Below are 24,232 nucleotides of genomic sequence, written 5' to 3'. Positions count from 1 at the left end.
GCAGGGCAGGCTTGTACACAGATTCTAATTCCACCAATCTCTTACAAGTTTTAAATGTACACAGACCCCTGCCTACCAATCCAGCTTTTTGTTAAGGCACAGGGAAAAATAGCCTTATCCATGTTCTGAGTCGGAATAGCAACAACATAGATAGGATCATCTAAAGATCATCAAATTCGGTCATTCCCCCGCCCCCCAAAAAAAGTATTCAAGAGTCAGCGCAAGCTGTTTGGAGAAGTTGTGACTAGAGCAATACATTCTAAAGCCAAAGTCATAGCTTCAACAGCAGCTATGGTTACAGTGGTTCTTGTAGCTGAAGTGGCGTTTCCTTAGTGTATCTACTAAGTGCCAAAGAAGGTACTGCTCCCCTTTCAAGGCAAGCAGGTGAAAAGAGAGGTTGCTACTACTTGTTGCTACAAAATTGAAGGCAATATCATGTACTGAGATTTGGAAGGCACAGAACAAGTCAGAAGTGTATCTATAGTAGGAAAAGGCTTACAACTATCAGGGTAAAGAAGAAAAGAAAACATGCTTGAAACATAAAACTGAAGAAATGGTAAAGGACCCAATTGAGGTTAGTGAACACAAACTACAGCACTGAACAAATCAGGAGACTCCCTTTCGTTTCCCTCCCCACATAACATTTACTAAGTGGCTAATGGCTGAAAAAAATATAACCATGTAAGTTTCAAATACTCGTGCATGATATAGGAAAATACCCTTTGTTTAAAACGGAAAGTTTCTGTCAAGTGTCCAGATTTTGTGTATGTATATAAATGCACACATATGAAAACATACACTAAAATTATGAAATGTTTTACTTATATATATTATTTGAAGGTACCTTTAAATTTAAAATTTTATTCTTAAACTACATAGTTACTACACCTTGAGAAAGCACAATAACTCTCTTAGAAGGTCCAGGAAATATAATGGAACCAACAAACTTATAGTTTCATGTCAAATGTTATTTACTGGTCTTAGTTAATGAACCGAACCTTTCTATGGTTATTTTCCTCTTCTACAAAGAATCACACAAGATTGAGTTTGAATACAAAATGTGTGAAACATTGTATCATACACATCTATCATATTTTATGTTTGGATTTTATATTATTGCATAATAAAGAATTTGAGCTAGGTGTGGTGACCCACGCCTTTAATCTCAGCACTCAAAGAGGCAGAGGTAGGCAAATCCCTATGAGTTTGAGGCCGCTAATAGTGAGTTCCAGGACAGCCAGGGCTATATAAAGACCCTGTCTCAAAAATAAAAAAAGATTTTGGCTGACCTATATCCCTGATCAGAGGGTATAATTTTAGATCCTTGAAGCTTCCTTAGTTATTGGAATGCCTTTGTTAGTGAATGATGGGACCTCTGATCACATCAGAGAGCTTATACTAAGGAAGTAATTGATAGAGGGAATTCCTAAACAATTTATGTGAAGTTAATAACTCAGGAAGGGGGTAGATCACCTTAAAAAGACCAAGTACATGCTTGGGGGATTGCAACTAAAGCCAGGTAATAAAGGGAAGAGGCTGGAAATTAAACCACATAAGCAATGACCCAATTAATATCTTGGCAGTGAAAACTCTGGATACTATACCAGCTTTGGCAATAAACACCTATTATCCCAACACTTGAGAGGTTGGGACAACCTAGTAAACCTGGGAAAAATCGTTGGCACCCTCCAAGTTTACAGGCAACTGATCAGAACTGATGGTGATATCTAATTACAGCCTTATGGAGGATCACATCCTTAATCTGTTAGGTATATCTACACTACTACATAAAAAATGTTACATACTGTGCATACATGTCCTATGTGGCTAATGTCTCTTAAAATACATTATTTCCTGGGCTGATGAGATGGCACCATGGGTAAAGGTGCTTGCCACCAAGTCTGATGACTTAAGTTCAACCCCAGAACCCACATTATGGAAGCAGAAAACTAACTCCAACAATGTCTTCCTTGACCTCCACATTCATGCCATGGGCGCATACAGGTGTGCACACACGATCACACAAACACATACACACACGAAATAAATGTTAAATATATATAATAATATATTACTTCTTAAATTTTACCTCAGTTTTAAAAAAGCTTGCTACTATAAAACTTAATGTAAAATAATATTATAAATATGGAATGTATCCAGTGTTTCTGTCTCAGAACACACATTCAGCTAAGATTAATTGTAGACTAGAAGCCAGTAGGAATCCTATGCTGGATGTCAACACCTCCATTAAACACCACCAAAAGAAAACTAAGAGCACATTTACTGGAAGACAAAAGACAAGTTGCTGGAGTTGTTTCTCTCTTTCCACTCTGTGGGCTCTGGGGATCAAAGTGTCAAATTCAGGGTTGTCAAGCTTGGCAGTAAAGTGCCTCTACCTACTGAGTCAGCTCTCCAGCCTAAGAAATGCCATTCATCACATAAAGTTATAATCATATGATTTATTACATATATGTATATCCCAAATAGATCCCCAAAATCAGAAGCAAATAAAATATATTTTACTTGAACACAAAAGCAAATAAAATAATAAAAATTATAAGTCAAATAGCAAAGCAAATCCAGTGTTACATAAAAATAATAATACATCATGCTAAAGAAGGGCTTATTTCAAGATTGCTTAAAAAGTCAGTTTAACAATTTAAAATCAGTATACTTAACTAAGCTAACAGAATAAAATTTTAAAATCTTGTAAAATTTCAATATTAGCCAGGCGGTGATGGCGCACACCTTTAATCCCAGCACTCAGGAGGCAGAATATACTGAATATACTGAATAAGGTAGGTTAATTTATTCTGATAGGATTTTTTTTAATTTACAGCAAACATTGTACTTAATAATAAATTAACTACATAAATTACATTCTCCCTTATTTGGGGAACAACACAAAAAATGTTCACTAGTATGAATTCTATTCAGAGACAGGAGCAATGGTTCAGTGATTAAAACTATTTTCTGGTCTTTCAGAGGACCTGGGGTTAGTTCCCAGCACACACATGGAGGCTCACAACCATGTGTAACTGGAATTCCAAGAGATCCAATATCCTCTCTGCCCTCTGTGGGCACCAGGAATGCCATGGTGCACATGCATTCATGCAGGCAAGCACTCACACATAAAACAAAAATAATTTTTAAAAAATTATACCAAGGGCTAAGAATGTAAGTCAGTTGTAAAGCATTTGTCTAGCATGTGCAAGGTCCTAAATTCAATCTCTAGCACTGCAAATAATTAAATAATTCTACTCAAATGTTTGTTGTGAATTATATTCAAAATAATAAGAAAAAATAAATGAAATGCACTAGATTGGAAAGAACATTTCCATTATCTGCAAATGGCATTCACACACAGAAGTGACACATAAAAACCTATCGTATACCTAGAAAAGGGAAAGCTGTGCAAGACCTGTACGCAGAAAACCAAAGGGCACCGAGAGGTGGTGGTGCACGCCTTTAATCTCAGCTCTTAGGAGGAGGTGGCAGGCGGATCTCCATGAGTTCAAGGCCAGCCTGGTCTACAAAGTGAGTTTCAGGACAGCCACAGTGGTGACACAGAGCAACCCTGTCTCAAGAAACTTAAAAAAAAAGAAAGGAAGGAAGGAAGGAAGGAAGGAAGGAAGGAAGGAAGGAAGGAAGGAAGGAAGGAAGGAAGAGAAAAGAAAACCAAAATGCACTGTGCTGTAAGAAATTGAAGAAAACTGAAAGGTTATACAATAAACATGGATCACAATAAAACTGGGGTTTCTTCATCCAATAATTTAAGTTCTGAAATGCTCCACAATCCAAAACTATTGAGCTACAAGAAGAAAATTCCACACTTGACCTAGCACAGATCACAGTCAAAATACAAGTATATTAAGCCTGTTGTATATAATTACCTGCAGTTGGTGTATAAAGTAAATGGAGGACATAAAGAAATTTTGTGTTTAGACCTGGGTTTCATCCATAAGCTACCACATTATAAATATATGCATTTTTTAATCTAAAGACAAAAAAATCAGAAATCCATCCTAAGCCTTTCAGATAAGAGTTAATTTAACTTATACTAACAAAAGGTCAATTATCCCCAAACTGATTTGCAGAAAATATTATCTAATAGCAACTCAAAAGGTATTTTAAAGAATACTAAATAAAGGATGACCTTGAAGTTAAGAGAGACAGAGAGAGACAGAGAGAGAGAGAGAGAGAGAGAGAGAGAGAGAATTACCAATATTTATCAAACTGATGCTGAAGAGGAAAAACAGTTAATATGACAAGATTTGGAACCTTGCCAAAAAGGACAATAATTAAAAGTATAATGTGGTACAAAAATAGACCAGTTGGAAAATATAGAAAATCCTTAAGAGATACACATGTATAAGTCACCTGCTTTAAAACAAAGTTATGAATAAAATGAGTAGGCAAATAATTGTGATTTCAGTAAACTGCACTAAATCAATTACATTGTAATAAGGGAAAACAAAATGTAACTCCTACGTCATCATACCAAACATGAAATAAGATAAATTTCTGGTGAATCATAAATCTAAATACGAAAAGGTAGAGGTAGGCAGTGACAGAGGAGGTGCTTAGCACGAACTGAACAGGACCCTGGGTTCCATCCTTGGCACCATTCCCAGAAACTCTAAATATGAAAGATAAAATACAATACAATTTCTAGGAGGAAGAAAGAAAATATTCTCATTGAAGCAGAAAATGAGAGCCTTAACACAGGAAGCTCCTCAGTAGAGGAATATGGGAAATAATATAGAATCCCAGTATCACAGAGGAGAGTTCTGTGATATGTGGATTTGAAAACAACTAGTCCTAAAGGATATTACCATTATCTCACAAAATGTAAAATCTACAGCAAATATCATATTGTATACAAAACCTGGACAACACCAAAAAGTACACACCATTACTAGTTCTAACCAAACTGAAGGTTCATGAAAATGCAGTATAAAAAATAAACAGGAAATGTTTTTAACTGCCAGTATTTCATAGCTTATATAGTATCTATGAGAAGCATATGTGGAACAAGAAAGTTCATGTTGCACACAAGATCAGAGTAAAGAAGCCAACTGATTGATATACATGAGAACAAAGAATCAGAAAAGGAAGTATTAAAATGTGTACAACAACAACAACAAAAAAACCCTAAGATACTGTCCTAGCTGGTTTTGTGTGTCAACTTGACACAAGCTAGAGTCATCACAGAGGAAGGTGCCTCAATTGAGGAAATGTCTCCATTCTCAAATGTCTCCATTTGAGAAATAAGACATTTTCTCAATTAGTGATCAATGGGGGAGGACACGGCCCATGGTCGGTAGTACCATCTCTGTGCTGCTGGTCCTGGGTTCTGTTAGAAAGCAGGCTGAGCAAGTCATGAAGAGCAAGCCAGTAAGCAGTACCCTCAATGGCCTCTGCATCAGCTCCTGCCTCCAGGCTCCTGCCCTGTTTGAGTTACTACTGTCCTTGACTACCTTCATTGAGGAACAGCAATGTGGAAGTGTAAGTCAAATAAACCCTTTCCTCTCCAACTTGCTTTTTAAACCCTAAGACAGGTACCTAGAAAGCAATCTAACAAAACATGTCAAAATTCTTTATTGAACTATAACTTAAATCTAAAGACTAAAATAAACATACTAGAAATATTCAAATTTCTGTATCAGATGGAACAGGTTAGTTGATTCTGTGATTAAAATGCCCAAGTCTTCACAACTTAAAGAAACTGACATTAACTTTGCACAATACTAGTCAAGCAAAGCTCAGTAGGAAGGAAGGCTCTGCTCAACAGTTAGCTGGTAGGGCCAACTCCAGCTGAAACACTGCGGCCTGGTAGCATATCCTCAACCCTCTGCTCAACAAACAAGTTAAACTAATCTCATGCCTTATATGCACACCATGTCATGTCCCTAAACCAAAAGGCCACCAAGCACCAAAATGTCTTTTGTTCCCAGAAGAGGGAGCCAAAAATATCTGGTAAACAGTAAAAATGTCTATAAACAAACTCAATATTATAAAAATAGTAGAATATTCCACAACCAAATATTCTCTATAGACAAGAGTTCTTTATGAATGTTGAAGATTGTAAAATTCAGGTGGAATGCGAATAAAAAAATAACATAGAATATCAAACAGCCAAAAATAATCAAAAATTTTCACAAAAGTGAATGGCCCTACTAGATTTTAAGACTTATAAAGATACTGTAATTAAGAGTATGTACAATAAAAGTATTTACAAAGGGACAAATCAACAGACTGAAATAGAGAATACAGCAGACAACCAGAAATACATGAACTATCATAAAAATCACTTCCAGGTAAATTAATAACATGGATAAAAATCAAGGTATTTTAAGCTTTAAATGAAAATCTGAAAGTGAAAAATTCAAATAGCACACTCAAGCACAAAGTACAAAATATAAACAAGATATAAAAAATTAGTTCTATAAAGTAAAAAGGGGAAGAGGAGTAAGTTATAAGTAGATGGTATGTTTTTAACTAAAAAAGAACTGAATATAAATACTTTAGAGAACTAAGCAGGGTTTGGTGACTCATAATCTGGGGACTGCAGAGAGCTGCCACAAGCCTGAGGCCAGTGTAGTAAGTTCCAAACCAGCCTGGGCTAGAGTAATATGCTGTCCCAAACGCCAAAGAAGGAAGAAAGAAAAGAAATGCAGGAAGGCAGATAACTCTTCCTTTGTATAGCACTAAGCACAAGGACATATGCACAAAACCATTCATGGCTACAGGGCTAGTAAGAGTGGAAAAAAAGGAAATCTAAACATCAGGCAACAAATGAATGGATTAAATGTAGTAGGGTCACACTGTGGTAAAAACAGGAGTCATCGTTACATGAAGAACAGTACCGTTTAAAATTCTTAAGATCCAAAACAAGTCAGAGAGAAAGGCATGTACAACAGGGTACTTGTACTTACAGAAAGTTTCTAAATGCAATATGTATATTGTTCATGATATAGATACCACAGGAATGAATGACCACGTCTAGGAGAGTAAGGAAAAGAAGAAATAGAAAAAGGGGGAAAGGAAGGAAAGAGCAGTAACAGGGGATATGGATGATCTCTGCAATATTTTTTAAGGATCTGAAGCTAGTAGAAAAAAAAAGTCAAAACTTTATGACAGGAGAGACCGGAGTCAACAGATAGGGGTAAAGCGCTGTGGTAGAGCATTAGCCGAGCATATACTCAGTAGGTCTCTGACGCAACTTTCTTCAGGTATTCAGAATTGGGATTCAAGAGCTAAGGTTCACCTGACTGGCTGAAACGAGAAACAAACTAGCAGATGAGACACAGGTAACTTAAGCCTATCTTATTGACTACAAAATCAGAGGAAGTAGGACTGAAGAATGGCATGAAGGCACAGAAAAGCTGGAAGAAAGATCTGAACAATTTCTAGCCTGCAACTCCAGGACTCTCTTGAAGTCTCTCTCAGTTCCTTAAGTATTCTGATTCACTCTAAGTGCCATCATGGCTTAAGCCAGCTTACAACTTTATCCAAAGAAAAATGAAGATCTTGAACAACAAAACAAAACCATACCTCCATAAAGTACATTTAGAAAACAAAATGCTTCCAATGCCATGTCAAATCAAAAAGGAGTCAGTCCTTCCTAGGAGTAGGCCAATCTATCCACAATGAACGCTCTCACCTATGTATGCTATCACTCCCGAAAAGCCATCCAAATCCCAATTGTTTCTTGTATATACCATAAATTCTCCCAGTCCAATTATGTGAGACATCCTTGCTCTAGCCCAGGCTGTCCTCAAACTCCAGTTCTCCTCCTTCTACTTCCCAAGTACTAGAATCAAGGTGTGCCACCACATTCTGTTTTTCCCAGTCCAATTCTTTTGGCCAACCAAGTCAATCAATACAGTATACTCTCCTATACTCTCCCAAATACACCAGACCACTCCTCTATCTACACACATCTAAATCCATCCCACTTGAGGCCCAGCTCAAATACTACATACTATATAAACATACCACATCTATCCTGGTCCTATGGGCTCCCTACAGGCCTTTTCTGGGTAGGATACAAAGTACAAAGACCAGGACAATTCAGGGGGCATGAGAAGGAGCCCGTGACCTAAAGTTTACCTTTATCAGGTGTAATACTACTTAAAACATGCACATCAGAAACTATCCTACGATCACATTTAAGTGTCTTAACAACCTTATGAGATGTAGCTTCAGAACCCACCAAAATCATCTATATGGTTATGGCAAAGACAATTGCAACTCTCTCTTGAGTAGCCCATGCCTACACTTAGATCTATCTTATATTTTCCCTGAGCACCTATTAATCTTCATGTTTAAATCTATGTTAAAATCTCTTCTTAATGAACTCCAATTCTGCTTCATACTGACTCCTCTTGAAATTCTCTTCTGTGGCCAAGTCAAAACTCCCAGCTTCTCCTGAACGCGGCTACAGGAGACATCCTGGAGCTGTCTCAGCTCCTCCACAACCTCCCCCAACCCATCCTGCCCCTTCCATTTTCTATACTTCTTCTAGTGATTATCATCTTTTGCTACAAATTATGTAACTGCCCAATCCTCCCTTTCCTAAACCAGATTTCATCTGATTCCACCCTACTGCATACTCATTGTCTCCATCTTCTTCCAGCTTAAGCTCAGAACCTATGACTAAGTCTCTTATCCCAATATTAAACTCAGTTCCTTTCATAAAGTAGATGCTCAAATACTGGTTGAATGCAGAGAAAAGAAATTTTTTATGTATCATAAAAGCTATTTAGAAGTTTGTGCATCCAACAACTGTAATAGGAAAAGAGGAAACTGGTGGTAAGTTATAAATTAGGATCAGTTATAAATTAGGACCAGTTGGAAGAGACATGTTTTTAATACCATGACAAGAAAGTAAGACTGCTCATTGTGTGGCAAAGCTGTCCTGACCCAAATCAGAGGGATTACAGCAGTTTCTACAGCAAAAGGAAAAAAGAAAAAAGAGGGAAATGACAAGGGGACCAGTGAAATCACAGAAAATCAAGTGCTCCAAAGACAAGGCTGCCCTGTGACTTAGCACATGTTCAATAATTTACTCCAGGAATGTTTGGGAGTAAAAGAGACTAGTGAGTATAAAACAGACAGATAGCTAGGTGGATCTCATGTCAAGCTGAAATAGGCAGAACCAAAGCAGCATTTTCAGAAATGGGAACCTATACACTAAGAAAAATAGAAGAACTAAGTTATACAACTGGAAGAGACAATCTAGAGGTGTAAAGTAGAGACTGAGCATCTTCAAACACTAAAAACCACTTTGATTAGTTTGAGGTTAAAACTGAAAAATAAGGAAGACCTGGCTGGTATCTAGATTATTCTGTCTTATAAATCTAACTAATATTACCCCTGAAAGTCCACTTTACCTGTTGATTCTTAAATACTATTCTAAGTCATTAACTGTCAATCTAATATGTACAAGACCCAAATAAGGATGGCAGGACTTTTCTTTAGAAAGTAATGGCTAGAAATCAAACTCCCATCTTCATTCCAAAGACTTTAAAATAAAAATTTGCCCTTACTCTAGCCTTTGTTAAAGGAACTCAAATGCCAAGCAGTCCAGTAGTAAGCACAACTAGAGTATGCTGGAAGTGAGGAAATGACTGACTCCCAGAAAGAAACAATTAGCGTGGTTTCTGCAAAAGCTGCCTTCCTCTTACTAGGGCAGCCCAAGGGAACCTTCAGAACCCTGGGTCCTTACCTATGCAGCACTCCTAGTACCCCTCCTGCCCTCCAGAAATAAGGTAATCAAAGCATGTTTGTCCCTCTGTCCTCAGGGCCAAGACAAATACCCAGTGAGAAAGTCCTTGTTATATAGTTTTTTTTTCCTCTAAATTGAAACATTCCCTCAGAGAGGGGGTTAAGGATCATAAGACTCAGGAAGCTAATGTAACTTTGGAGGCTCAGAAAGCCTAAAAAGTTATGATACAGAGGCTCCTCCCCCAATTTCATAAGCTGTAAACAACTGCAGAAAAAAGGAGAGTCATCCATGCAGCTGCCTGCCCAAGTCCACCAGGGAGCTCTAGGAATTCAACTTTCACATCACCCATGCTTAGGTGGAGCTTTGCAGTTCAGCAGGTGCCTTTGAGTCATGTATTCTCCTGTAAGTAACCACTCACCCAGGCTCCTTTAAGTAGCCCAAATAAATTCCTTGCTTCACCAACCTAAACTTGGGTAGAATCATTTCTTTGATTTGCCAATGATACATTTTTGGGGGGTGAATAGATATTTTCACATTCCCCAGAAAAAGTCAACGATCTTTTCATCTACAAAGACTAGTATCAAACTCCTTAAGCACGGCGAAGTTAAGTCTATTTCTTGGTAACTGTGAAATCCTAGTTTTCTGTATAGGATGCCAGACTACTTTAAAGTCCCTAGCAACTCAATATAGTCCATAAAAAGGCTTCCTTCTTCCTGAACACCTCAGCTCCCCATCAAGATTATTTACTTACAGCCTTCAACTCCTCACCCCTTCACACATGCACACGGGAAAGCAAAGAAATCAGGGGGGCAGTGTGACAGGGTTGGACCAGATGATCTGACCAGAGTCCTCATCAATTCCTAAGATGCAGTAAGTGTCAGGCTCCTAACACATCTACACTCTTAGGTTCACATGCACTCCCACCTCTCCAAAGGGCCTCTCCCCTCTGAGCCAGCAGCTGGCAGGCAGCCAGTTAGAAATTTTAGTAAGTTAGTGAGCAGAAGGATTACTTGGCTTATGAAAGCCAATTTGGGGGAGATACTACATAAGAATTTAGGTTGCATAATAGTCCGATGTAGAATAGTTAGTTAATATCCACCAAAAGCAATTAATTACTTGGAAGAAAAATGTTTATTTAGATATGAAAAACTCTGAAATGTTCTGTTTTGTTTATTGAAGCAGGATCTCACACTATAACCCCAGCTGGCCTGGAGTCACCATGTAGTCCAGGAGGGCCTCAAAGTTGCGGTGATCCTCCTGTGTCTGCCTCCTGAGTACATGAATTACAGGCATGCACCACTGTGCCTATGTAAAAGGCACAATTGAAGTCCTAGAATGTGTGTCTTATTGTCTTTGGTATATCATAAAAGCATTAACACGTTTCTCACAGTTCCCAAAATAGTTAAAGAATCTAGGGTGGAATAAACAACGCCCTCATTGCTCCACCAAACAATTCTTCCAACCTCCCAAGGCTCCACACATCTCAGGGAAAAAAAAAAAATGAGGAACAGCAAAAGTAAACTAAAATTTATTCTGAAGTTGAACTCCAGTTTATAAAATATTCCAACCCCCCAAATTCCACTTAAATGAATTAAGCATTATATACTGTAATTAGCAGACTGTATACTAAAAAGTTATAAAATAGTTAAATTAGTCTAAGAGTAATAGTAGAAGACAGACACACAATGCACTTTTAGACTGATGTTACTAAACCCCAAGTCATCACTGGATACTGAATTTATGATATGAGAAAACTACAATTTGAATTTATGGAGTTTCAAAGAACTATCCAGTATCATTGAAGAGCAAAACTGGAATAACACTCTGTGTAATAATGACATAGAATAAAACAGCTTTTTTAAAAATTACAGTGCATATCAAAGTAGCAGAATCAAGAATAATCAATTACCATGAAGATGCCTCCTACATTACCTTTTTCAGAAGTAAAATAACTAATTCCATAATAATGTTCCTGAAACTGTAAAATGCTTTGGTATAGCAGGTAATACTACTTGTAAACTGTCATCCACTGTTTCTGCCTGTGCACACTGCTAGGTAATATCTTCAAATTTTAGCTTTTTCTTCTTTCTTGCTAATGTTTTTTATATTTATCACCACAGAGAATAGAAATAGGTAATACAAACTAACATGAACTTCACTGGTTCTGTCAGGTAACTAGGAAAGGAAAAAGGAAAAAAAGTGAAGCTCTTAGGGGAAATTGCTACCTAATAATCTATGCATTTTTTAATGCTGCTATAAAAATGCACATATCCTCAGGAACTAAATCTACTAACCTCTACAATCAATGTGATACATGGTTTATCCAATCTTGACAAAAATCCTCTGGATCACCAATGGTATGTTCATCCACTCGTACATATGCAATTGTATAAAGAATCTATTATTTAGAACACCAAAAAAAAATACAATTAAAGACTTGAACACACAGCTACCATTTTAAGAAAAATAAGCACTTTTCATTTCTTGCTAACATCCTTAATGCCCTCCTTTGTGAATAAGAAAAAATACAGTAATTACCAAATTTGGGGAAGAAGAGCATTCCATAAGCAGAATTTGAGCCTATATAAAGCTTCAAAAGATACACTGATAATAACTGAATACAGATTTTAAAACTCCAATACCAATACAATATGTATTTTATCATATAAGTATGTGTATATCATAAACATATTAAAACCTTACATTAAAGTTAAAGGAAGTATCTCAGCTACACAGTACTTTTATAAGAAGAATGATAGCCAATATGATAACTGAGAAATATAAATGCTTGAGTACTTAGGAAGCTGAAGCAGGAGGATCAAGAGTTTGAAGTTAGCATGGACAACATAGGGAGACTTTGTCTCAAACACTCAGGGGAGGGAAAAAGTTAATATTGATAACTGTAGTAACTCATGACTTTTCCCAGCACTCCTCATCTTGAATCATGTCATTTCAACCCTCCCTACATATTCACAGGCTCCAAAGAGTTGTCTTTGGAACAACCTTTCTTTCCATCCCCATGATCCCATCATCATCTCCACCTCTTCAAAGCTTTGGAATCAAATTTCACACACACATGCAACCCATGTGCCAAACACTACCAAGTTTTTAACATGCATCATGCATCATCTCTTCCCATTCTTAGAATCCTGTAAGTTGGTTTTGTTCTGATCCTATTTTACAAACGGGAAAAGCAAGGCCCAAAGGTAGGTAGTTTTGTGATCAAGGACACATTAACCAAAAAGTGATAAAGCGAAGAATTTGAAAACAGTTTTGACTCTTCATTTTAGAGGCACTAGCCACCACTTAAAACATTTTCCTTGAACTTTTCAACAAAGATGCCTCTGTCATTCATTCACTTATTTGTTGAATACAATCTTGGTTTTGTTTTCCTTCATTTCCAATTCTCTAACTCTGTCCTATTTCCCTACCCTAGAGTCTCCAGTTAGATTCTTAGAATCATCCCTAACTCTTCCCCCTCTTTAATAATCCTCATCTATATAATAATAGCCCAATCATTTCTATATATTTTAGGGCTTCAGCACTAATATTATCTTGTAGCTGGAGTTTTCTCCAGCCCTGCCCAGCACCACAGACCCCGCAACCACTTATAAAATAATCACCAGAAACTTATATTAATTAAACTGCTTGGCCATTAGCTCAGGCCTACCATTGTTTAGCTCTTACACTTAACTCAGCCCATTTCTGTTAATCTATATGTCGCTATGCGTTCAATGGCTTTACCTGTTGCCTTTACATGTTGCTCCCTGGACCGCAGGCTGGAGTCTCTTCCTCAGCCTTCCTGTTCCCAGAATTCTCTTTTCTGCTTGTCCCGCCTATACTTCCTGCCTGGCTACTGGCCAATCAGCATTTTATTTATACAGAGCGATATACACAGCATTATCTCCTTGCCAAACAACTCCATTTCCACTGTCTCAATTCAGACCCTACATTTCTTTAGCCATTGTGATCCCCTCTTAATGAGTCTTGTGCTCTTGATCTCTGGGTTCTTACAATCAATTTTACCACTGCCATCTGTTAGCCTTTTAAAACAGATCTTCTCATGTTGTATAACACCCCTTTAGGAATCTCTGCTGGTTCTCTACTATCTACAGAACAAAGTTCAAACTTTTGTTGGCATTTCTATACCTTGGCCCATCCTATCTTCCCAATGTTATTTGTTCTTGTCTTCCCCCATATCAAACTAGTAAATTTAGAGACCTTAACTGTTTATACAGAGCACTTTGACATATAACAATCTTAACAACACCATGAGTATTTCTTGTCATCACCCCATTTTATGAAAAAGAAAAAAAGTCAGGAAAATAATTTATTTTAGATCCCAAATCATGAAAGCACGATAGAGCAAGTCTCAGACTACCAAGTTTATTTCCTTTCCTAGTTCTTTACACAGCCACAATAAAAATATCTCCACTCCTCTCACATCATTTACTTAGCCTTTTCTTAAAATGATTATTCTACTTCCATGTCTCAAATTAAGCTATTATTCCTTAGATCCTAGAATGCTATACTCATTCCTTGAGATTTCCAAACACTCATATTAAGCATTTTTCATACCATACTTCATATTAGCTATTTATATTGACATATAAATCTGTGACAAATTATAAGCATTCTGAGGACAAGACCATAAATTACTCACTCTGTCTTAAAAGTCTGCTTACTGAATTGGAAAATATGTGGGTAAAACACGCCATACAAGACAGCAAGTATCAAAGCAGAGTCTTGGCCAGGACTGAAAGAAGAAATCAACAACTGGATCAAACCATCTAAGCACACTGGCAACTGCCCACAGTTTTAACATCCATCTTCTGAACAAGGCCAGTATTCCCCATGACAACTATTGGCTTTGGCCATTACTAAAATTATTGTTTACTGAAAGCATAATTCAAAAAAAATAGGGTAAAAATAAAAATTTGGAGTAAAATGAGAGAGAGAGAAATCCTGCTGTCATTTCCATCTTAACGTCCTATTTGTTGGAGTAACTAAATTTAATGATACAGGCTTGACAGCCTTTCTACAAAGATCAGCTCAGCAGTCTATATGCCCGTCATTTCAGTGACCAACTTTGAAGAACTATTTCAGTATGCCCACACAATTGGTGAAGTACACAGCTACCTACCAGTTTGCCATATATCATCCTCTCAAAGAGCCAGTCTCAAAAGATTGCTGGAATGTTGATTATCTGACAACCTATACCACGAAGGTTTCACACAGCTATATCCAATGATCAAATTGAACAGTATAAACTTCAAGATTTTACGCTGCTTCTTCAAGAGTTGTCCGTAACCCAACAAAAGATCAGGTTTGAATGCCACCCTACAGTTATAAAGTCAAGAACAGGAAACCACTAAGCAGCTGACCAAACAAAAACTCTAGGACCCTTTCTTCTTTCTGTCAGAAGCACCTCTCCCAGCTACTGAAACACAGTTACAGTGCCGGCTTTTCCGTGAACCAATAAAAGATAATGTTACAATACAAATTAGCCATCTGCCCTCTAGTGAATTTCATTCCATTTGCAAATATGAGCCTAAATACAAAGAAAACCAGACTATGAACATAATTACAAACCAGATTTAAGAAACATGTTTAACAATATAAATTAATTAATCTCTTTTTCCACATACTATCTGAAAGTCTAGTACATTCTCTGCCACAGGGATGGGAATTTATTTAGTAGTAGAACCCTTCCCCAGCATACCCACACTGGTTTTGATCCCTATACAAGAGGATAAAAGAAAAAAAAAACATTAAAACTATAACTACTTCTTTCTATAATTGTAGGGAAGCTAACAGCTGACAGAGCAGAACTGACCTAATTTTTTAAGTCAAAGAATCTAAGTTCAAGTCCTAACTATGCCCTAGGATAACTTCACCATTTGGCTGACAGCACCAAACTCACAGTTACTCTGAGGAGTCAGTAAGTATGCATACTCTCAAAAAACACTAGTTTTACTACTATTCTTTTATAACTACCTGATTCAAAGTAAAAATTACATAAGATTTATATTTTTAAAAAGAACATAAATTCTAACAAATATGAAGATTATCTTCCCTTCCTTCCTTTTGCTCATTTACACATTCAAGGGTGTATCATTCAATCACTCACTTAATCAAAGGCTGGGCATGGTAGTCCATGCCTGTAATCATAGCAGAAGGATCCAGCAGTTTGAGGCTAGCTTGGGTTATAGATCCAGGCTGTCTCAAGGGGAAGGAGGGAAAGAAAGAAGGGGAAAGGAAGGAGGACTGTAGAGACAACAGTCAACTTTGCTGCTCGGGCGCAGTATACTGTGGCAACATAAAGTGGTTACATATATGAAAGACGGACGGAGGACTTAATGCCACTCAACAGTATACCATCAAAAGGAGAATGTAGATGCTGAGTATATAAATACTCACTTTCAGTTTTTCTGTATGTTGAGCTTTATAATAAAACAGTGAGGTAAAAACAATGCTGCCACCCAGAGGGATGCTTTTATTATCATCTACTATGCAGAAATAATAGTAAGCCAGACACAGTGGTAACAGCCTATAGTTAGTTGTAGCACTCAGGAAGCTGAGGCAGGAGAATTATTGGAGCCCAGAGCCCAGCATGTGTAACATAACAAGACCAATCTCAAAAACAGTAAACTACTACCAGATATTTGGATAATTCATTCCTTTTTCTTAGAATCCTCAAGGCACCTTTACCATTCATATCTCTCTCTCTCTCTCTCTCTCTCTCTCTTTTTTTTTTTTTTGGTTTTTCGAGACAGGGTTTCTCTGTGTAGCTTTGGAGCCTTTCCTGGAACTCACTCTGTAACCCAGACTGGCCTCAAACAGAGATCCGCCTGCCTCTGCCTCCCGAGTGCTGGGATTAAAGGCATGCGCCACCACTGTCCAGCTTTTTTTTTTCCATCTCCTCTTATTACAGTCATTCTGAAACAAAATAATGTTTCAGTGGGGTGTGTGTGCGCATGTGTGCCTCTGTGTGTGTGTGTGTGTGTGTGTGTGTGTGTGTGTGTGTGTGTGTGTGTGTGTGTGTAACAGGGTTTTGCTAGATATTTCAGACTGGGCCCAAACTGGAGCTCCACTTGCTTCAGCTTTACAAATGCTTGGGATTACCAAAATATGCCACCATGTCAAGATCCTCATTTGAAATTTCTTAACCTGCACTTATGTATATGGTCTTAAATTATTCTAAGGAACCAAATGCCAAGTCTTTAATCCCTCCTGAAGAAAAACAAAAGCTAAATCAACAGATTTCTTTGACAATTTGACCAAAGAAAACAGAATAACTAGAGTTGAACTATCTGTTCCTAACTTTAACATTTGCTGCTAATGCCAATAAATCTCTTAACCAGAAATACTATCTGCATCTTAAATGTACCTGATATACAAGTACGAACTACAGATACACAAACACATGAGCCACTTCAAAATGCTATCTAATTCTTCATCTCATTTTCTTCCCCATTCCTACCAGTAACTGAGATTTTAATGTTAGTGTTACAACAGAAACCCAAACACCATGAGGCATGTCAATATGTATAAAATCAGACCACCTGACATCAGCTAGGATGGTACTAGTGAGAATACAGAAAACAGTCATTATTGACAATAATCTGGGGAAGTGGGGCCCATCATGCAATGTTGGTGGGAATGTGAAATGGTATGGCCACAGGCAAAAAGACAAATGTCAGGCTGGGAGTGTAACTAATGATAGAGCACTTGCCCAGTACATGCAAGGCCCTGCTTTCAATTCCTAGCAACACACACACACACACACACACACACACATACACACACACACACACACACACACACACACACACACACACACACACACAAAGGCAGTTCCTCAAAAGTTAAAGGTCTATTCCCAAAGGATTTAAAAGTAGGACTACAGCAACATTATTCCTAATAACTAAAATTTGGAAGCAACTTGTCCATAGAGAGATGAATGGATAAGAAAATGTATTACATCCAAGGGCGCATTATTCAATCTTAGAAATTCATGGCAGATGTTACAGCATGGATAAACTTTGAAGACATTATACTAAATGAAAGAAAACAATAAAACGCAAAAAAAGACAAATACAGTGTAAAGTCATTTAAACATGCTAGCTAGTGAAGTTCAGAGACAAAGAGCGGAAAGCGGCTGCCGGGGGTTCATGGAGGAGGGGGTGAGGAGTTGTTTAACAGGTACAGAATTTCAGTTTGGCAAGATGAAGAGTCCTGAAGATGGATGATGGTGTGATTGCACAACACAGTAGATGCATATAATGACCCTGAACTACACGATTTAAAAATGGCTAGGATGATAATTTGTGTGATGTGTATCTTACCACAATAAAAATATTGAAAATAAAACTGAGGAACTGATCTCTTCAAAAGGTCAAGTGGTGATTCCATGGGGGCTGACAGGCAAGCAGTCAACTTTGTGGCTAGTAGTCCACACCTACCTCTCTCCAAACCCTGAGACCTTGGCCTTGTTCCCCTCAGATTCTCCATTCTTCCTAGAGCCACACCAAATGTTTACTTCCACTTCCAAAAGTGCAACCAGTACTCCTGCTCCACCAGTTCTGAGTCAAGCAGCAAGGAACTTAATCCCTCTAAACCAGCCTCCTCTTTAAAACAAGGATAATTCCTACCTACCTGCCACACAAGGTTGTTACGAGGGCAAAAGTGAGATCACGTTCATAAAAGTAGCTTTCAACTGCCAAGCACCAAAGAAACATAAATTACATTTAACTACTTTCACATGGCGATTGAGACGCTTTAATAACATAAGCTTCACAAACATAAGCTTGCAACACCTCACCCATGCTCGCATTTAAAATACACATCATCCCCAAATAACACCTTTCTTTAGTCTTTAGCTGAAGGGCAGCATGGGGGCGGGGAGGTGCTCTTAAACACCCTAAAGCATTTGAACTCACCACCCAAAACGCAACAAATTATTCTACCTACCCCACGAAATTGAATATTTATGACCCCAGAATAGGCCTACACCACCCTGGAACTACACTTCCCACAAAGCATAGAGTGGAACACTGGCAGCGTGCAGGGCGGCCTGGAATTAGGGGTGACCACTGCTCCCGGCGAGCTTGGATCACCGTCCCCTGGAAAATCGCAACCTTTGGCACGGAGTGTGACTGCCTCTCCTTTCTGACAGCTCTGTCAGCCCGCGTTTTATTTATTTATTTTTTTTTTCCTGCCGCTAACAGCGGCCCTCTCCGTCTTTCCTGCTTCAACCTGAGAGTCATCTCCAATCCGTGACCTTTCTGCCGATTCCTAGGATGTCGGGGGGGAAAAGGCACCTTCTCTCCTTCCCAAAAGCTCCATTTGCAGAACTCGCCCGTCAGTCAGAATCAGGGGACGGACATGGCGGGGGTCAGACGGGACGGGCGGACACAGTCCGACCCCGGGGCGAAAGGCCGCGCGCCAGCCCGGGCCGCCAGTCAGGGGGCCGGGCTCCTCCAAACCCCGGGCCGGGGCGGCTTCTTTCGAGCCGCGGCGGTTCTGGCCCGAGCTCTGGTTTCAATTTCACGACGTGACAGTGCAAACCTGCGGCCTACAAGCGCCCGCGGCGGCGTCCCGCCCGCCCGCTGGCCCGCCCGCCAGGCCCGAGCGCCCCAGCGCCCCCCCCACGCCCCGCTCGCCCGGCCCCGCACCCTGCGAGCCTCCGGGGCCCCCGCGGGGCCCGACCCTGCGTGGAGTCGAGTCCCGCTCGCGGCCGCAGGCTCCGCGCCGCACTTACTCAGCTCGTCCTGGGAGGCGGAGGCGGCGGCCGCAGCCATGTTGCGCCCGGGAGCGAGCGAGCGAGCGAGGGAGGGGCGGGCGGCCGGCGAGGGGGGCTCGCGGCCGTCGCCGTGCCGCGCCGCGCCGCGCCGCGCCGTGCCGCAGGGGCCCGGGGCCGCCTCGGGTCCCTCACGCGGGCCGCGCTGCGCCCTCCAGGCCCGCCCGCCGCCTGCGTCCTCCGCGCGGCGAGCGTCGCTCCCGCCGCCCCGCGCCGCCCCGCGAGCTCGCGCCTCTGAGGAGCCGCAGCCGCCCGTGCGGCCGAGTGACTGCGGCTCGGCGCCCGGCTCGCTCGCCCGCTCGCCTGCCCGCCTGCCCGCCCGCCTCACGCCGGCCGGCTCTTATATTTAGAAAGAGCTGAGCCATCCTCCACCCCACACCCCCCCTCCGGCCCCTCGCGCGCCCGCCCGCCCTCGCTCGCTCGCTCGCGCCTCGTCCTGCCCACCTGCCGCCGCCAAGCTTTTCCCCGCGCGGAGCCGAGCGGAGCGGCGGCGACGGCGGCGGCGGCGGCGGGCGAGCCGCCCCCACCTCAGCCTCTTCCCCCACCCCCGTCAGCCGCAGGCGCGCGGCCTCTGACCTGAGTCCGAACCGGTCTCCATAGCCCGGGATGCTGCCGCCCGCTCCGGCGCCGCGCCGCGCCGCGACCAGCGAGGTGGAGGGCGGGCTGGGGCCTGCGGGGAGAAGCGCGCGGCCGCTCCTGAGGAGCCGGTGTGCGGCCGAGCCTGGGCCGAGCCTGGGCCGGGCTGTCGCCGGCCTCCGCCGAGAGGTTCCCTCGAGGCGCGCGGCCCCGGCGCTGGCGTTAGAGGTGCGCGGCTGTCACGTCGGCCTGGCCCGGGCTGAAGGAACACGCGCCGGGACGGAGGAAGAGACGTGGACTCGGAGGAGTCGAGCGAGCGAGGCTCGGGCCGCCGGAGGAAGCCCCGCCCTGCGCCTCGCGGCGAACCCCGCGGCGGCCGCTGCGCTGACTCAGGCCGGGCCTCGGCCGGCCCCGAACTTTGAGCACCGAGGGACCAGCACCCGGAGGAGATCAGCACCCAGGGAGACCCACCCCACCCGCCTCCCGTCCCTCCGCAACGCTTCAGGAACGGGCTGCCAGCCAGGGAAGGGCAGGGAACCGCGAGATTGAAAGTTCCTATTTGAGCTACCAAGACTTGGTTTAAGAGTTCTTCTTCGTCTTCTTCACAGGAGTTGTTGGGTGGCAATGCTGACTTTTAGTTTGGTGCCTTCGGTCTGTCCACCAGGGCGTGCACAGTTGTCAAATGGAATACAAACTAAGGGATTACATGATTTCTCCACTGTAAGAAATGAGGTGCCAGATCAGATACCTTCCTGGGGAAGGGGGGAATATCGAGACCCTAAATGAATTGAAATTCCCCAAAATGGAATGAATCCCTAGGGCCCTAAATAATGCCTTAAAATTTTAATACATGTTCCGGATGTGACATAGGCAAGTACAAAATGTTAACAAACACTAACAGTATTACTTCCTGTATTTATTTTACCTTTACAAAGAAATTTACATTAGCTTTTTAAAGAATGCAAATAGTTTGAAATATAAAAAAAATAAGAGTCCTTACTCCTAGTTCACCTACCTCATCCATCTCACACCCAAAAGAAAAATGATGTAATGTAGGATTGTGTTGGTGCTTCAGGACCTTGTGGCTGCCCACATGTGCAGCCCCGTCGTGTATAGCTTCGTTGATAGCGATAAGGTTTGAATATGGACTGCCCCTGCATGCTCCTTCCCTGGGACTTGGTTTGCCAGCTGAGGGACTCCGGGACAATAATTGGCTCCTGGGGTCCTGGCCTAATCAGCAGGTTACTGATGCTTTCACAGCTTCATTGCCCGAGGAAAGCAGGAGGTGGGGCCGACTGAAGGAGGTATGTCACTGGAAGTGTGTCCTTAGGGACTCCACTGCAAATGTCTCTTCCTGTCCCTGCTCTCTCTGCTTGCTGTTTGCCAGGAGAGGAGCTGCTTTACTCCACCACACGCTCCCTGCTATGATGTCCAGCCTCACCTCGAACCCACAGCAATGGAACAAAGTGACCATGAACTAAACCTCTAAAACTGTGAGCCAAATACATCTGTACTCGTTTTAAATGGTCAGATAATTGTCAGTGGCAGAAGAACAAACTCACGTGGGATCAAGGTTCTGGGTAAATTTTTCAGCCTCCATAAACATTTTCAATGTTAATTCAAAGAGCTTTATATTACCCAACAACCACTTTTGTTAATGACTTAATAGTATATTAAGCCACACATTCCATCCTCTCCAGTCTCACCATGCTATCCAGACTGATGTCCTAACTCCCTGACTCTAGCCTCTGCCTCTGGGGACACAAAACTGACTATAGATTGGTACTACTGCACTAAGCCTCAGTCCTTTTTAGTGGACATTCTTGCTCTTTGGTTTGGCATTTCTTCCAAAATAAGTGTGCAATGAACTATTTATAAACAATACTGAAGTATAGAAATGTCTCTCTGCTCCTCCCATACCGCCATCCCCTCATTTCACTCCCTAGAAAGAATCCTTGTCAATAATTTGATACATAACAAACTTTCCTATTTCTGTACTGTGTTAAAGTGCTCCAAATGTGGAGGCAGGCTGAGGGTCTTTTTGATCTATTTGCAAGTTCAAGAATGCAAGAATATGGCTGAAGAAATGGCTCAGTGGTTAAAAGCTTGGTTGCTCTTGCAGAGGACCCTTGTTCAGTTCCCAGGATCCACATGGCGGCTAACAATCAGCAACTCAAGTTCCACAGGATCTGACACCCTCTTCTGACCTCTGTGGACATGCATGTGCTGCACAGACATGTGCAGACAAAACATTCATAGACGTAAAAATAAAATCTCAAAAAAAAAAAAAGAGGAAAAGAATAGCAAGAGTGGCTTCCTTAGTGTTACCATCTCTGAGCTCTTGAGCATTCGAGGCCTCCAAGACCCAGAGGCATACAGCTCCAGTCCTTGAGAACTAGAGGCCTGTGGCTTTAGGCTCTAAAAGCCAGAAGCTTCTATTACACAGATAAGTACTCAGGTCAAAGCAAGCTGCAGCTTTCAAAGCCAGAGGCTGCTTGCTCCAACACTGCACAGCCAGAGACTTCGAACCTTGGAAACTGGGGTCAGAGGCTATATAGCTCTAAGCACAGAACCTAGCAGCTGCTGTGACAGCGCTCAAGCTTCCATTATCAGGACCCTGTGCTCTCAACCCTCACCAGCTCTCTGGGAGTCTTCCACAGATCAGGGCTGGCAGCCTCCTGACTCAGCTCTTCACAGTTTCTTACCTTCAGGCTCTACTCGCCGTGGTTTCCTGCCTTGGACTGCTCTCTGGAGCTCTCCAGCTGCTTCCTCACTTCCATCAGTGCCTCTGCTGGGGTCTTGTGCTTTATCCTCTCTCCATGTGACAAGTTCAGCCCACTCTACCTACAGTAAAGACTGTATATGGCTAAGTGAAAGGCCACTCGAGAGAGACTTGCTGGGGCCTAACATGATATACAGGGATGATGGTACGTAGAAAAGAAGCCTTCAAAACTGACCCCGTGAGCCTAACAAGCAGGCTGCTCATAGAGCCGGAAGGGGGGCGTGGCATGTTTAGGAGCAGCACCTAGTTCCACCAGTCACAGCTTCACGTCTTCACCGGTCGTGAGCCTGGTTTGTGTGTGGCAATTAGGAGCTTTTCCGCTGAGTCACCAGGGGAAATGTTCTCCCTTGTCCTAAGCAGGCATGGCAGCAAGATAGGCAGAGTCATCTGTCACTGAGGCTTGTGATGAAAGTGAAGTCTCCAAGAGCTGGTGTAAACTATCTAGGACAGACCTAACTAAAATGAGATCTCTTGAGCAGCTCTAGTCACAACATCCTCAATCCTGCAGTTGAATCTCCTCACTTTCCAGGCAATACTCAAAGCAACCAGGCCACGGTGATAGCATTCCTGCTGTAATCCCCTCAAAGGGACTGCTTGATTGACATTTGCCAGTCAAAGCAGTCCGATACACCGGGAGAGTCTGACAGTTGTCTGTCAAATGGTAAGTAGTTCAGTCGTGCCAGCTTTGATCATTGAAAAAGGAAAAACATCAAAGAGTATTACATTAAAGACCTATCATGAACCAGTACTCACCTCACAGTGTTTAACAGTACTCAGCACCTAGTAAAAGTGACCGTAAAGAGATGTGAGTCCCTCGCGTCTGTCTCACAAGGACTGGTTAGGGAAAGTGGGTTTCCAAAATCTCAAGTGGATCCTTTCAGAGCTGTCCCAAATAAAAACCAAACGTAAGTAAAAGACAGTGAGTGAGGCAATTTTAGCTTTTAGACAAGATTAGCAACTTAGTTCATCATATGTAGAAATACCAATGTCCATTCGTGCCAATCACCTGCGTGTGTATACACGGAGATTTTTGTTTTAACCAAAAAAGTGGAATCTTATTGAACATATTACTATGTATTAAAATTGTACCAAATAATATATCACAAGTACCCTTTTATATCACTGATGATAATCATAGCTAATAAAATACTAATTCTTAGGGCTGGAGAGATGGCTCAGAGGTTAAGAGCACTGACTGCTCTTCCAGAGGTCCTGAGTTCAATTCCCAGCACCCACATGGTGGCTGACAACCATCTGTAATGAGATCTGGCGCCCTCTTCTGTATACATAATAAATAAATAAATCTTTTTAAAAAAAAAATACTAATTCTTCTTGGAAC

At 41.5% G+C, this 24,232-nt stretch overlaps 1 protein-coding gene across 4 annotated transcripts in view; it reads right to left on the bottom strand.

Moving 5' to 3' along the window:
- Nucleotides 1-20,265, bottom strand: part of Ecpas (Ecm29 proteasome adaptor and scaffold) — a 132,934-nt gene extending 112,669 nt beyond the window's left edge. The window contains exons 1-2 of one of the 4 annotated variants that reach the window (XM_052718416.1): nt 20,112-20,225; nt 12,028-12,131 (exon numbers count right to left, since the gene is read on the bottom strand). In XM_052718416.1, the coding sequence (XP_052574376.1) occupies nt 12,028-12,049 (22 nt within the window). In that variant the 5' untranslated portion in view covers nt 12,050-12,131; nt 20,112-20,225. Of the gene's footprint in view, nt 1-12,027; nt 12,132-19,496; nt 19,619-20,111 lie in introns of those variants that run through there. The other 3 variants (XM_052718415.1, XM_052718417.1, XM_052718414.1) reach the window with 3 other exon arrangements.
- Nucleotides 20,266-24,232: the final 3,967 nt, after the last annotated feature.

The sequence above is a fragment of the Peromyscus californicus genome, unplaced genomic scaffold (genome assembly GCF_007827085.1).
Source record: "Peromyscus californicus insignis strain IS unplaced genomic scaffold, ASM782708v3 Scaffold_5__1_contigs__length_169319896, whole genome shotgun sequence".
Classification (NCBI taxonomy): Eukaryota; Metazoa; Chordata; class Mammalia; order Rodentia; family Cricetidae; genus Peromyscus; species Peromyscus californicus.
Note: the sequence above shows the minus strand (reverse complement) of the source record. Positions and strands in the feature narration are given on the sequence as shown.